General features: G+C 35.0%; 1 protein-coding gene across 1 annotated transcript in view; it reads left to right on the top strand.

Moving 5' to 3' along the window:
- LOC149771190 (uncharacterized) overlaps positions 1-16,875 on the top strand; it is a 188,140-nt gene that overhangs the window by 46,891 nt on the left and 124,374 nt on the right. The window contains exons 6-7 of the mRNA XM_089948755.1: positions 5,112-5,153; positions 14,703-14,801. Of these exons, the coding sequence (XP_089804881.1) occupies positions 5,112-5,153; positions 14,703-14,801 (141 nt within the window). The remainder of the gene's footprint in view (positions 1-5,111; positions 5,154-14,702; positions 14,802-16,875) is intronic.

The following is a 16,875-nucleotide window of genomic DNA, read 5'->3' on the forward strand; positions in this document are numbered from 1 at the left end:
CATCATGCAATATGGATTGTCAACATGCCATTGATCAAAGTCATGTGGATGTCATAGGTTTTTTTTATGATACCTCTCACTGATTTTATTGTATTCACTCCATGCATTTACAACTCTGGTAGCCTAGTGGTTAGAGTGTCCTCCTTAGAAGCTGAGTCATACCAAAGACACGAAAATGGTACGAAGAGCTGCTTCGCTAGGCACTCAGCGTTAAGAGGTTAGTGTTAGGACTGGTCATCCTAAAGTCAGGATAATGTGACTGGGTGGGACATCATTCTACATGTCTGCAGCATGATGCCCCAGTGCTAGACCTCACTATAAACTGCCACACTAAAGGCATCATAGTGATATGACTGGACAATTGTTAAAGCTATGTTAAAAATCCTAATCATACACACACACACACTCCATGCATTGACACAGTAAGTATACTGATGGGAGAAGCCCAAATATCATAAACCCAACCATGGCAGGTGTCAATGTCATGCATTTACTTGCTGATTTACAGGATGGATGGCAAGTGTCACTGTCATGCATTTACTTGTTGATTTATAGGATGGATGGCAGGTGTCACTGTCATGCATTTACTTGTTCATTTATAGGATGGATGGCAGGTGTCACTGTCATGCGTTTACTTGTTCATTTATAGGATGGATGGCAGGTGTCACTGTCATGCATTTACTTGTTCATTTATAGGATGGATGGCAGGTGTCACTGTCATGCATTTACTTGTTCATTTATAGGATGGATGGCAGATGTCACTGTCATGCATTTACTTGTTCGTTTATAGGATAGATTAAAGTCAGCAGGATGAATATAAATTTGGGACAGAACAACATATTACACATAAAGCAACCTTGATGATAGTAATAATAATAATAATAATAATAATATCAATAACAATTCAGTGCATAATATTTATGAAAAACAATTTATAAGGTGAACCTGTGTACTGCGGTCACCTGTGTGCCATGGCCAGTTTTGCCTTTTCCCATGAGTGACCATTAAATACAGGTTTGGCTTTATATTGCTTTGATTTTCTAATTGGGTCAGTAAAATGTAATCTCTCCACATGGAAAATCCATGATGGCCACTATAACCAATCCAAGACAGCATGGATGGATTAAGTTGCATTGTGGGAATCCAAGACAGCCTGGATGGATTAAGTTGCACTGTGGGAACTTTGATTTTACATAATCCACAATGTATTTACTGTTCAGTGTACCTAAGTGTATCACTTCAGTATCAAAGTGTATCACTCCATATGAATATATACAATGTATCTAAGTGTATCACTCCATATGCATATATACAGTGTAAGTGTATCACTCCATATGAAAATAAAGTGTATCTAAGTGTATCACTCCATATGAATATATACAGTGTAGCTAAGTGTATCACTCCACATGAATATATACATTGTATCTAAGTGTATCACTCCACATGAATATATACAGTGTATCTAAGTGTATCACTCCATAAGAATATACAGTGTAAGTGTATCACTCCATATGCATACATACAGTGTATCTAAGTGTATCACTCCACATGAATATATACAGTGTATCTAAGTGTATCACTCCAGATGACTATATATAATGTATCTAAGTGTATCACTCCATATCAGTGTATCTAAGTGTATCACTCCACATGAATATATACAGTGCATCTAAGTGTATCACTCCAGATGACTATATATAATGTATCTAAGTGTATCACTCCATATCAGTGTATCTAAGTGTATCACTCCACATGAATATATACAGTGCATCTAAGTGTATCACTCCACATGAATATATACAGTGTATCTAAGTGTATCACTCCAGATGACTATATATAGTGTATCTAAGTGTATCACTCCACATGAATATATGCAGTGTATCTAAGTGTATCACTCCGTATGATTGCATGCTTTACTTCCTATTGTGACTATATACAGTGTATCTAAGATTATCACTTCACTGTGAATATATAGAGGACCTTAGTGCATCACTGCCATATATATATATATATATATATATATATATATATATATAGATTGTACCTAAGTGTCATTGATTGTCAGCAATCTCAGTTTTCGTGAAAATATATCTTCAAGGACTTTTTACCCCACACTTTAAAAAAGGAAAAAGCATTGAGGATAGTCTGTCCATCTGTCCGTCAATTTCTCCTAAAGTTTTAGACAAAAGTTCACATATGACTTACCCAATCTTAATGGGACACAATTTTGTATTACCCATTCTGCTGAAGTTATAAATAAATTTGTTTAGAGCAGATACATGGCTATTACTGTTGGTGGTCTCTGAACTAACATGTAATACTAGATGACGATTCACAAACAGGTGATTTCCATGGTAGTGGCCCTTAATACCTTCAATATCAACATGTAATATCAAGTTCAGTTTCATTTGGGACCCTTGAATTAAATTTTCATTCCAAGTTTGAAGACATTTTTCTGAGAATTTTTGTGGAGTCTCTTACATGTGCAAATTTGTTTAGTGGTCTAAAATTTGTGTGAATAATAGCTTAGCTCAAATCGTTAAATGATTTTGTCAAAAGATGCATTTTGTTTGGCTTACACAACATCATGTGTTTCATGGTTATTCATTTTATTTCATTTCTGTGACAGGGGCCCCGAGTGGCCGAGTGGTCTAAAGCGCTCACCATTCTGGATCACTGCCAATTCACCTCTGTCTGCGTGGGTTTGAGTCCAAGGCTCGGCTAGCGTGGGTACATGGGAAAGCCTGCCAGTAGCTTCTCATGGGTCGGTGGTTCTTCCCTGGGTTTTCCAAGGTTCTTCCTCCACCAGTTATACTGGCCGCCATGTATAGCCTATCTAGTGCTGAAAATGGCATTAAACCCTACAACAACAACAACAACAACAATCATTGCTGTGACATAATCATGCAGTTGATTTAGCATGGTCATAATTCTGAAACAATTAAAATTTCAGATGTTACTGTAAGTCATTCAATAAACAAGTATAGACCTTTGTTTTGGCAAAATATAAAGTTTTATAAACCAACAGACCAAATAAACCTACCATATCGATCTCTGTCAGTCAGTTTATGGCTTACTGGTTATTACGCTTGATATTCTTTTTATCAGTGGTCTTTATATTTTCACACAAACTTTCTCAAAGAATGATCCTTTTGGTTGATAATACATTTTGCACAAATTCATGTGATGGATGAAATATGTTAATAATATTTTGTGTCAGAAGGACAACACCATGGACCTTGATTGAGATTGTTCATAGATGATTTATAATTTAATATGGCCAATAAGCAAACATGTTGTGAAAAGTAATGTGCTTACAGCCAATGCGACCTCCAACATGATCAACAAATGTTTAAATTGCTACTTATCTGCAACAGATGGCCTTAACTGTTAAAAGTTTTCTCATATCATTTTAGATATATTTAAATGATACTGATTTGATGTATGACCGGCTTGAAAATATTTTTATGGCTGCTTTGCTTAGAGACTGCTTAAAATGTCTAGTTAGTCATAAACAAAAAAAGTCCTTAACTAAAATCCAGCATGTCTGATATTGGTGGACATTGTGAAAATCCGGAATTAATAGTCATAATGACATCTGGTTTGTCTTCAATAAAATGTTTTTTATGAAGCATGTAAGGTGATGGCAAATTGGCCATCTTGATAATCTTGTTATCCTTAGTCCTTTCAAAGGGTGGCCATATTGACCAGTTGTGTCCTTTCAAAGGGTGGCCATATTGACCAGTTGTGTCCTTTCAAAGGGTGGCCATATTGACCAGTTGTGTCCTTTCAAAGGGTGGCCATATTGACCAGTTGTGTCCTTTCAAAGGGTGGACATATTGACCAGTTGTGTCCTTTCAAAGGGTGGCCATATTGACCAGTTGTGTCCTTTCAAAGGGTGGCCATATTGACCAGTTGTGTCCTTTCAAAGGGTGACCATATTGACCAGTTGTGTCCTTTCAAAGGGTGGCCATATTGACCAGTTGTGTCCTTTCAAAGGGTGGCCATATTGACCAGCCAAAGGTTGACCATATTGACCAGTTGTGTCCTTTCAAAGGGTGGCCATATTGACTAGTTGTGTCCTTTCAAAGGGTGGCCATATTGACCAGTTGTGTCCTTTCAAAGGGTGACCATATTGACCAGTTGTGTCCTTTCAAAGGGTGACCATATTGACCAGTTGTGTCCTTTCAAAGGGTGGCCATATTGACCAGTTGTGTCCTTTCAAAGGGTGACCATATTGACCAGTTGTGTCCTTTCAAAGGGTGACCATATTGACCAGTTGTGTCCTTTCAAAGGGTGGCCATATTGACCAGTTGTGTCCTTTCAAAGGGTGGACATATTGACCAGTTGTGTCCTTTCAAAGGGTGGACATATTGACCAGTTTTGTCCTTTCAAAGGGTGACCATATTGACCAGTTGTGTCCTTTCAAAGGGTGGCCATATTGACCAGTTGTGTCCTTTCAGAGGGTGACCATATTAAACAGTTGTGTTTGCTAGAATACCTCTTATATATAAAAACGATGCAAGTATGACCTCCCAAACTTTAACAAATCTTGTGAAAGCTACTTCTGCAGAACATATGGCCATACAAACATTTTTATTTTATTTTTCGAAACTACTTCCTTCTTGCACTTGATAGTTCTCCCTGTATTAAAAGGATTCTAATAAGCCTATAAAATGGCTGCCATGATGTCCATCCAGAAAATCTCTAAACTGATCCTTCTCCTGAAATGGTTGGTTGAGTTGACACGAGGATTTACAAAAATCTGTGGACTCTTCAGTACTGAGGTACGGAATTTGCCAAGTTGTGACAATGTCTGGTCCTTACATTCAAGACATTTTCCCTTATAAAGTCTTTACAAAGACCATGCCCAGTATTTTCATAATAGGGTATGAACCATATAGTACATACAAATACAAGTACCAGCAACAATGGATCTAGCTGTAAAGAAGACTAACCCGTTCCTCCTCACTCGTTAGCATATACAAATACAAATGCCAGCCAAAATGTCCTTCTCAACAGGAAACAATGATTTTCAAGAAAACAGGAAAATTATGGTGTTTTTTACTAACAAGTATCCATTTTTTAATGGAATATTTTTTTCATTGCAGCATATAGGAAAAGAAAGATTTGCATCAGGCAGTTTAGCCAAGGTAACTTGATTTTTCAAACAAATTGTATCAAATTGATGTACATTATCTTCTGGTGTCCAACTTCAAAGATAATGGATCAGTTTGTGTTGAATAGCTTCTCACCACTGACTTCAAAATAGAAACTTGTGTAGTAAATTTAAATTGCCTCTATTTCTCACAAAATAAGTAATGAATCAGCCAGGTACATGGTAGTACTATTGTGTAGTGATATGTTCTATTGGAATAGATAATGAATTAGTCTAGTACACACTAGTACCATTGTCTAGTGATATGTTCTTATGAAGTAAGTAATGAATTACACCTCTCCCTCAATAACTCATGCACAACAGGGTCCATAAACATGGACCGCACTATAATGAAGGTGCGAGTTACCGAGGGATCTCCAAAATTTAAAAAAAATCACTTTGACATAGAGAAAATGTTGAGGGGGGAGCAGCGTTAGGGAACTGGGCTGTTCATTGACTGAATCCTCATTTTACAATCATGTCGATAAAAATTTTTAATAACAGGCTTTTTCTAATGAAGTTGTTCATTATTCTGTTTAAATAACATTTATTTTCAAAATGTCCAACATATGAAAGATCATTCCTGCTTTCAACAACCGTTACATGTATGCGAAAAAATCTGTGTATTACGTCACTGCTTTTTGTTTTTATGAGTCTGGTTCCTGTAGTGGTGTTTAATATTGCTCTGCTAAATCGGGAGTCCACAGAGCAGGGAACTAGACTAACTCTTGATAACACCACCAAGCAAGATTCCTTTTTTCAAAAACACGAGAGATTTATTTCATGAGACAATCATCTACGTTGAAACTCAATTTTTGTATTGCTTAATTAGCACAATATTGATGTCATGAATTAATTAATTGGAATTAATAATGAAACTTCTTAAATAATGAAACCTCTTATCATCCTTGAGGATATTTCAAAGTGCTAGTTCAAGAATTCTCTGAAACTCACTTGCCCACAATGGTCTGAATCTATGAAATCAAGCTCTTTATTTTATGAAGTATTCATTTTGCTTGGCTGCCTTTTTATATTTGATCACATTTATGAAAGAGTTGGTTAATTTAAGGTAGTTTATGTTATATACACAATAACATTTATAAGTGTTCGATTGATCAAATGAAATGAGTTCACAAGACATACGACCGGGGCCGCTAGATTTTAAGTTTGTAGGATTTTCGTGCCTTTTACTTTTCTTTTATTCCACCTCCTTTATTTGATTCGAAAGACATAATCAACGTGATAATACAAAGGAGGCCAGCTTTTAATTCAGTGTAAAAGTAAAACAAATACTCCCGGAAATCAGTTATCAAAACACAGTCGGCACTTAATTAGGTTCTCAGAGAAACGCTGGCGGACATAGATGTTAAGGTAGATTGTCACATTTTACGTTTAATTACAAGAGGACACATTGCATTTATAATGATTACATTTAAAAAGAACTAAAAGATAGAACTAGAACACAAATTGCAATTGATAAAAAAATTATTTGTATTTATTTATTAAAGTACTGCCTCCACTCAGCGTGAGTGACATTTTCATTGATCAAAATTTCCTTACATATCGTTAATTGCGGTGAACTAGAAATGTCGTTTGGAAAGAAAATGTAAAAAATTGTATGACCTATTTTTAAATTTGGTATTTCATGGTGTTGATTAAAATTTCCAGGTTCTATCTACCGTTTTCAACTATAAAACGAGCAATACATCAAAGTTTCCATTATCAATTTTGACTGCGATTTTCTTCAAGTTCAACAAATAGGGATCAATGTTTGGGGTATTTTCTGATTTGAAAAATGGGATGCACGTGTGACCCCGCGTTATAAGCGGGTTTGTGAGTTATCAGAGCGTGAGTTATCGAGGGTGTGGTGTAGCATGATAAACCATAATACTGTTGTTGAGAGATTTGTTCTATTGAAATGGTGAATGAATTAGTCCCTGTTGTATAGTGGTATGTTATGAAATAAGTACCATAATGAAATAGTCTGGTACATACTAGTACCATTGTCTAATGATATGTTCTGTTGAAAAAGGTAATGAAATAGTCAGGTACACACTAGTACAATTGTCTAGTGATATGTTCTATTGAAATAGGTAATGATTTAGGCTGGTACACTTTAGTACAATTGTCTAATGATGTGTTCTATTCAAACAAGTAATGAATTAGATTGGTACACTTTAGTACAATTGTCTAATGATACGTTCTATTGAAATAGGTAATGAATTAGATTGATAATTACTAGAACAATTGTCGAGTAATATGTTCTATTGAAATAGGTAATAAATTAGACTGGTACATGCTAGTACAGTTGTCTAGTGATATGTTCTATTGAAATAGGTAATGAATTAGACTGGTACATGCTAGTACGATTGTTTAATGATATGCTCTATTGAAATAGGTAATGAATTAGACTGGTACACACTAGTACAATTGTCTAATGATATGTTCTATTGAAATAGGTAAATGAATTAGATTGATACACATTAATACAATTGTCGAGTGATATGTTCTGTTGAAATAGGTATTGATTTAGTCGGGTACACTTTAGTACCATTGTCTAGTAATATGTTCTGTTGAAATAGGTACTAAATTAGTCTCAGACTGGTACACTTTTGTATCATTGTTTAATGATATATTCTGTTGAAATAGGTAATGAATTAGTCAGGTGCACAGCAGTACCCATTGACTGGTGATGTTTCATGAGAAAACTTGTCAACATTTTCTAAATTATTAAAATAAACTTAAGCGAACTGTACCAATAACAAAATTCAATTTTTAACAGCAAAATTAACAACATCATTTTAATATGGAACCACCTGAATTCTTATTTCATCTGAAAATATAATGCAAGAAAGAACTAGAGATAGAAGTAATATTTACACCCATGGGACATGTCTAGGATACATAACCTTTGCTGTCATTTAGACCATCTTTTCCATCGTGCCTTTATAGCATAGTGTGATACTTTTTGGACATCAACACAAGCATTGTCAGCATTCAGATTTTATGTTTAGGTTAGAGTTGTTTAGTTGGATTCAGTGGGATATATCATAACTTGGTGGACAAGCTGTTGCAAGTTTGTGTTGGACAAAATGGCACCTTGGCATAACATTGGCATACACTCGTTCAGAAAAAAAAATGACTACACTGCAGATCATGCCCCACCTCACCACACCCCTGTGTAGCCCTGATGGTAGAACTCTCATTTTTAAAACTGTCACTGCAAACAATGGGTTATAATAAACAAAAATTTTATTGCATGTTTTATCTCATTTCCAAAGAAAGTGTCATTTATATAATTGCACAGACATTGAGGAATTTTCACAAAATTTTGCATCAGTCGGATAAGAGTGGATTCATAATCCATACATACTAAAGGTTTTAGATTTATAAGCCAGACATACTAAAGGTTTTAGATTTATAAGCCAGATATACTAAAGATTTTAGATTTATAAGCCAGACATACAAAAATCAAATCAAATCATTGTTAGTTTGGACCACAATATAATAACCGATGATGAGAATGTATAAGAGAACTAATGGTGCTATTAATTGCCAAATCAAAACCAAACTTGGGCAAGCAAACTTGTGTTAGTGTCTGTATTAATTAACCTACAGAAGAAGCCTGCATAAAATAATGTTAGCACAGCTACGTTGTTCTCTAGTATACTCATGGCGGAATTAACCCTGGCTTGTAAGAGGGTCTTATAAAAGTCAAATTTGTTGCATATTTGGACAAAGGGAATGATTTATACTTGCATCGACCAATATGCAGGTATACAATATGCAGATATATAGAATAGGGTTATTTCCATTTTTGTCACAATCATATTTGCTAGATGTTTTTGTTACAATGTTATTCACCAGGTGTTTTTGTCAAAAACATATTCACCAGGTGCTTTTGTTGCAGTCATGTTTAGCAGCTGTTTTGTCACAGACATATTCACAAGGTGCTACTTTGTGCACATCTCCTCTCAACATTCATTATGCACAGAAGTTAGTTTTAACTGCTTATTTTCTGCTTGCATCAGATTAAGCTTGTGTTGTAGACTTTGATCTTTCAGAATAGAATTTATTTAAACCCCATATATGGTATATTACAAGATTGATTGGCAAAATTTATATCATGCCTTGTTTGATAATTATGTGAATTTATCTGTTTATGTAAGCAAATTTCACCTCAGTGCCACTTTAAAAAGCATAGGAAGTGGTAGGTAGACTTTTGAAAATTTAGTGCAACATTCAGAAATAACACATATTGTCAACTTATTTTAAATATTAGTTTAGACGTGAATCAAAATAGGATTAGACGATTTCACTTTCCTGGTAAAAGCTCAGATTCAGCTCATTCAAGTTAAAGTTTGCAATGGCCTTGCCTATGACAAGTCAAAAGTAAAGAGAGAGAAAGACTAATGCTATATTCTGAAAGTTTTATCCTCTGCAAACTTGTCACAGTATGCATGTCAACACCTTTAAATAGTTTTTGTCTTCTGCATTCTTCTCTTACATAAGAGGCTCCGAGTGGCCAAGTGGCCTAAAGCGCTCTCTGTTATGGATCACTGCCATCTCACCTCTGTCTGCGTGGGTTTGTATCTCAGATTCAGCCAATGTGGGTATGTGAGAAAGCTTGCCAGTAGCTTCTCATGGGTCGGTGGTTCTTTCCAGAGGCTTGCCTGGGTTCTTCCTCCACCATTAATACTGGCCGCCATAAATAGCCTATCGTGTGCTGAAAAATGGCATTAAACCCTACAACAACTACAACAGCAACTCTTACATAAATATCTACAATTTCATTCAATTATTGATCCTTTATTTCATGATACTCTGCCACTTCCAATTAGTGTCAAAGTCATGCATTCATTGTCATACACAGACGTGGTAATGTGATTGCTTGCTGTTAGTGGCATTGACAAATGTAAGAATAGGGAATAAATATTTATCATTCATAATTTGTTAGTTTACAATTTTAATCGTAATATTTGAAAGAATGGAAGGTTTGCTGACTTTAAAGTCCTAGCCTAGTCATAAACAGTAGGCTCCACCCTAATCAGTATGCTGAACAATGAAACAATCTGGTCAACTTTCTGGTACAGTTAAAAGAGCCGAGCTTGCGGGCTAAAAATTGTCAGTATATCAAAAGGTGTTTTCACGCATGTCATTTTAAAGAGACTAGGTGATTATTAATAAATCAGATATAATTCTCAAGATTTGTTGCATGCGTGACTGGTAGTAATAGGCATTCTTCTCAAAACTGATCATTGTACCAAACAATATACGACCCTTGGGCATAGTTGTTACATAAGAGACCTATACATACTTATATGTATTCAAAGCATGCTACACTGAAGATCAACTGTCAGATAAAACCCAACACAATATAAAGAATCCATTGTGTGTGTGTGTGTGTGTGTGTGTGCAAATGGCCAGGCAATATCCTTTTTGTTGCCTCTGGTCAAACAAGGTATGGGGCCTCACAGAGTGCAGGCACAACAATAAGGAGAGGAGAAAAGGGTCTTGACTCGTCCTCTCTGAATTCTTAGACTTTTCAGTATCTGAGTTCACTGGATTTTGTGTAAGTGGGGATGGATTTCCTCGTGAACAAGGGTTTAGTCTTTGTCCCATGGGACAGAAGAGACAGTATCTTGACCCTGTTGGAGGCACTGAGAGTCAAGACTTTGTTGTCAGGTCTGTATTTTGCTAGTAGATAGATAACACACACACATGCACACACACACACGGTGATTGAGAGAATATATATACATATAGAGAGAGAAGACAGAGGAAGAGAGAAAAAATTATAAATATAATTCTATACAAAGAAAAGAACATGCTCAAAAGATTATTCTTTGTTTTATATTTTCTTTATTTCATTTTTCAGTCCCAACCAATGAAAATGATGCTAATACTATGGAACTCGGGACCATGAATAATGGTAAGATTGGAATCGAATATTTAAGATGCATGATAATCTATGTCATCTGGCATCTGATTACGGAAATTTTAACTTTTGGACATTAATATGTCATAAAAATAAAGATAGACAAATTCAGCCCAACTACAAAGAACACAAGCCCTGATCTGTAATTTCATAAAGTGCCTGCAGGTCAGGGTTGTGCAGTTTTTTGCGGTCGGACTTGACTTACACAAGATTGTATGCGTTAAATCATGACTTTTTATCACAGTTAACTATGTTTTCCCAAAAACAAAGTAATAATTGTGTGTGTGTGTGTGGGTGGGGTAAATGGCTCCATATGGTTTTAAATAGTCATCTGATCGTTAAATATGTTAAGGAAATCCAAATATTTTATATTTGTTCTTTTACAATAAAATTCATACAGCTATCTCTAATCATGCAAAGAATCCAGGCAACTATTCAAGTACTGTGACATGGGTCTGGTTTTTGCTAGTCTTACTTTCTAGAAATTTAAGTGAGGATAAAATAATTTGTATAATAATGAGATTAATTTCAATCTCGTAAAGGTAGGCTATGCATTATTGACAGGTAAATATTACATCATTTAAATTAGTGTTGCCTCTCCTCCCAAAGAAAGCTAAATTATCTTTTTAAAGTAAAAAATACTGTAAATGTTATCAGGAGAGAAAGAGGGAGATAGTGAGACACAATAGAGAATGTTAATTATTGCTCATGATTATCACTGAATACCTCTATGAATTTAAATAGGTAGTTTGTTGTACAGAAATCCCAAGTTAATCAAGGCTGATTAAAACCTTTAAATGTTCTGATCAAAGACATTATGTCATGAAATCAATTAACTGTCAATCAGTGATCAAAGGTGACTTAACAGCTGATAAAGGGTAATCACTTATCAGTACAAGTGTGAATAGAATCAGTGTCAGCCAAGCTTAGTCTACATTCATGTATATACTTTTTCAGAATTGATTTTCAGTTGTATAATTTCAATCTTATGATTACACTTTTGACAAGGTTAAAATAGTTTGTTATGTTGGGTCAACATTTGCATGTTTTTCTTCTACATTGGGTCTAACTTTCCTAATCTTTTCATCAGTTGAGAGCCTTCTTGAACATGTCCTTCTTTCTTGTTACTGTAAATTAGCTAATATAGCATGTGGGTAACTGAAGTTTTTCCGTACCACACCGCTTTGTGGGTAATGTATGTTTTTACTTACCACACCCCTTTGTGGGTAATGTATGTTTTTACCTACCACACCCCTTTGTGGGTAATGTATGTTTTTACCTACCACACCCCTTTGTGGGTAATGTATGTTTTTACCTACCACACGCCTTTGTGGGTAATGTATGTTTTTACCAACCACACCCCTTTTGTGGGTAATGTATGTTTTTACCTACCACACCCCTTTGTGGGTAATGTATGTTTTTACCTACCACACCCCTTTGTGGCTAATGTATGTTTTTACCTACCACACTCCTTTGTGGGTAATGTATGTTTTTACCTACCACACCCCTTTGTGGGTAATGTATGTTTTTACCTACCACACTCCTTTGTGGGTAATGTATGTTTTTACCTACCACACCCCTTTGTGGGTAATATATGTTTTTACCTACCACACCCCTATGTGGGTAATGTATGTTTTTACCTACCACACTCCTTTGTGGGTAATGTATGTTTTTACCTACCACACCCCTTTGTGGGTAATGTATGTTTTTACCTACCACACTCCTTTGTGGGTAATGTATGTTTTTACCTACTACACCCCTTTGTGGTTAATGTATGTTTTTACCTACCACACCCCTTTGTGGGTAGTATATGTTTTTACCTACCACACCCCTTTGTGGGTAATGTATGTTTTTACCTACCACACCCCTTTGTGGGTAATGTATGTTTTTACCTACCACACTCCTTTGTGGGTAATGTATGTTTTTACCTACCACACCCCTTTGTGGGTAATATATATCAAGCATGTTATACAATTTGATTTTATTTTACCTATTACCACACTGTAGAAATATTTTTTAAAGATTTGTTTCCTGTTTTAAATAATGCACCCATTTCAAAATAGTAAATGAGTTTAATGTTGGGTAAAAAGTTATGTTTGACATTTGAGCTAAGTTTTTCAAAGTTTAAAGATGATATAATAACAGAAAGACAAGATCAGTTTAATAAAATCAGCATCTTCAGTTTGATCATGTACTAATTTATGAAGAGCAGCAATGTTGTTTTGTATACTAAAACATCTTAACTGCCATAGATGGGTCTTATTCACTGTGTTAGTAGGATTCAGAGCTACTGTAGATGAGTCAGTTTCAAAAAGAATTTCACATTTCCAGATTCCATTGCAAATAGTAGCTGGTGTTATTGTTTATTGTAAAATTGAAGGTGTTTTGCTGGTTCCATCTGGCTGTTATATATGGGTAGGTGACTTTTATTAATTTTGATGGTAATGGATAGGTGTGGCTTTGGCCCTGCATTTAACAAAGAGAACATGTGCCATTATCGTGGAATGTTTGAGATGGCTGAAGTGAGGAAACTAATTATGAATTGACTCAGCTTTTGGTTGAAATGGCTCTACCATGGTTCAGTATTAAACAGAAAGGATGATTCACCATACCCTAGTATTTGTACTATCTTTATAATGAGAAAAAAAGCCTTCAAAAATATGCTTGTTTATAGTTCTTTTTAAAAATCTGCAGGTTATATACAGGTAATAGATGAGTGTGTGTTATACTTGGATGTGTGTTATATGTATTTAAATTTTCTCTACTTATCTCAGGCACAGTGGAAAGGCCGGCCGAAGGTAACATACTGCTTATTTCATACTTAATACTTGGACAATTCTTTAGCACTCATATGCATGGAGTTTATTTTTATCTCCCAGATTACAGTAAAATTAGAAATATTCATGCAAAATTGAAAATATGAGTGTTTTGCTATCTGTAACAGATACCCGCAAAATAAATTCACCATTAAGATTATGTGCTATTGGGAGTCAAGGTAAAATGTGTGACCTACAAAATCTTTTCCCCATAACCTTTTTGATAACTTAATAATTTGCAAATATCAGCAGTTTAAAGGCTTTTCCATTGAAATCATAAAACTTCACAAAATTAATCCGAGATCTGCATCTGAGACTTTTTCACATAAAATTAAAATTTTTGAAATTTTTAAAACTCATCATTACAATCTTCCCTTTTCTGGTTTGCTACAGATAGATTTTGATAATATAGATAAATTTCAGGTATAATTTAAAGCAGGTGAAATAACTGAATGAAATTAACATAATTCATTGTATGCATTGATGTGAGATAGGGAAATCATATGTGATGGATGGGAAATATCCTCTACCTCCATGTGACAGTAAAGTAGGGAAATCCCATGTGATGGGTAAGGAATGCCGTCTCCCTCCATGGGACAGGAAAATAGGGACAGAAGAGTCATACTAAAATGGCCGAGTTTGCAGGAATCGAGCTTTGCCAGCTTCTAGCCTACAAGGGTACTGAAGAAAGACTTTTCATAATAACAATGTTACTGTGTGCATTTGTGTGGCATGGGTACATTCCGATATATTCTTTTGTAGTTCAGTTCTTATTGTCATATCCTTACAGGTTTGGTTTACAGCTATTTCTGCATGTACTTGACCTCTTCTGGACTGCTCCAGTGTCCTAAGTGGTTAGAGCATCCAGCTCAGATCTGGGAGGTCATGGGTTTGAACCCCATCCAAGTCATACCAAATACTTACAAAAATGGTACTAACAGCTGCCTTGCTTGGCGCTCAGCATTAAGAGGTTAGTGTTAGGACTGGTCAGCCTGGTGTCAGGATAATTTGACTGGATGGGACATCATGCGACATGTTTGTGGCATGATTTTCCAATGCTAGACATCACCATAAACTGTCACATTGCAGACATCATAGCGATATAACTGAAATTTTTTTAAAACTATGTAAAAAATCTAAATAACACACAAACGCAGCTATCTCAACCTGCACTTGACCTTTTTCCTTTTGCATGCATACATTTATTTGTATCAAAAGTGGATTTTCCTTGGTATCTTTTCATATTTGTATGATTATATTTTGACAGGTATTTATCTTTATGTTATTTCATTGTTTCAGCACTTGCTTGTATCTCTTCTACATTAGATTTAACATTCTTTAATTGAGAGCCCTCAAATACATGTCATTTTTTCTTGTTAATATATATCTCTATGTCTCTCATTCAAGACACTAATGGAAATGCTGCTTCAGTTTAAAGGCCAAACCAAGGTAACATACTGCCTATTCAAGACTTGTAGTGCTTATATGCATATATTTTATTTTCATCACAGTGGGTAAAATCAGAAATATTCATGCAGAATTTGATACTTGTGTTTAGCTTAGGTAACAGCTATGCACAAAATTAATACACCTTGAAGATTGGGAGTTAAGGTAAAAAATGTGTCCCTGCAATATTGAATCTTCATAAATTTGTCTGATTTTTCAGTAATAATTTGCAAATATAAACAGTTATTAGGCCTGTCCCTTCAAATCATAAAACTTCACAAAATTAGTCCCGGACCTGTTTCAGAAATTTTCTTGAAAAAAATTAGAATTGAAATTTAAAAACAAATTCATGATCTTCTCTTTTCTAATTCACTACATGTAGATTTCAGACATGCAGATGAATGGTTCACAACCTCAAGGTCACAACCCAAATCAGGGTCTTGAGGATATTCTAGAGGGTTGCCATGGTTTTTTGTTTTTGGGTGGCAACCCATGGCGAAATAGGTCATGAGGCTTAGAAAAACTGTTTAGGGTCCTGGACAAGAACGGTTTGAATGATGATGTTCTAATATATTCTTTGATGTGGATTTAAGATCCTGCTTCATGCTACAAAAACTTCCAAACAATTAAGAATCTGAGGTAATTTTCAAAAACTTGGGTCAGGCATGTTTTGGCAAGTGCTTGATTCAAATCCAGACCAGTTAGCTGAAGAAAAATGATACATTTACCTAAAATATGATGGGGGTGGGGTGGGGTGGGCAATAAAAGTGGGTGCAAAAATACATGCTCTTGATTAAATGAAAACAAACTAGTCTGAAAAACACTTGTATATTGACAACTTACATTTATTTAGTACAACCCATCATCCATTATTTATTTGTATATAATAAATCCATGAATTCAAGTATAGATCACATGTTATAAACTTCGCGTATCAATCATATCCCACTAGAAAACACAACACATATTAAATAATGTTAGTCCTTGTTTGATCAATATCCAATTGTCACTTAACAATTCACTAAAAATCGTTGAAGTAGCACATGACTATAGCTGCTTACATGCTACATGTACATATACTTAAATTAGGCTAGATTTTGGTCAGCTGGAGACAGCTATCATCTTGACGAGGCCACCCAGGGGATGAGAATATTGATAGGGAAATGAAATCTTAACAAATTAAAAAGCTTAACAAACATCTTTGCAAGATACCCCATCTTCAGTTAACTTGATGACCATATTTATCTATGGTTTCAAAAGATTGGATATTCAATTTGCATTTTGTGCTACTGTTGGTAGCAACTGTAAACATCAATTTATCCTACAAATATAAAACTCTTATGGCACAATAAACATGTTACAGTTACTATGGAAAATGCAACAATCTATCAGATTCCATTGCTTTTATTTAAGTTTGGTGCTGACTTCCTTTGATGAAAGATTATTTGTTTTTATTGAAGATTTTAGTTAGCTTTCTTTAATGAAGGGTGCATGTGTTATAGAAGTTAATGAAAAGG

The sequence above is a fragment of the Sinohyriopsis cumingii genome, unplaced genomic scaffold (genome assembly GCF_028554795.1).
Source record: "Sinohyriopsis cumingii isolate HCF-2022 unplaced genomic scaffold, ASM2855479v2 utg002073l, whole genome shotgun sequence".
Lineage (NCBI taxonomy): Eukaryota > Metazoa > Mollusca > Bivalvia > Unionida > Unionidae > Sinohyriopsis > Sinohyriopsis cumingii.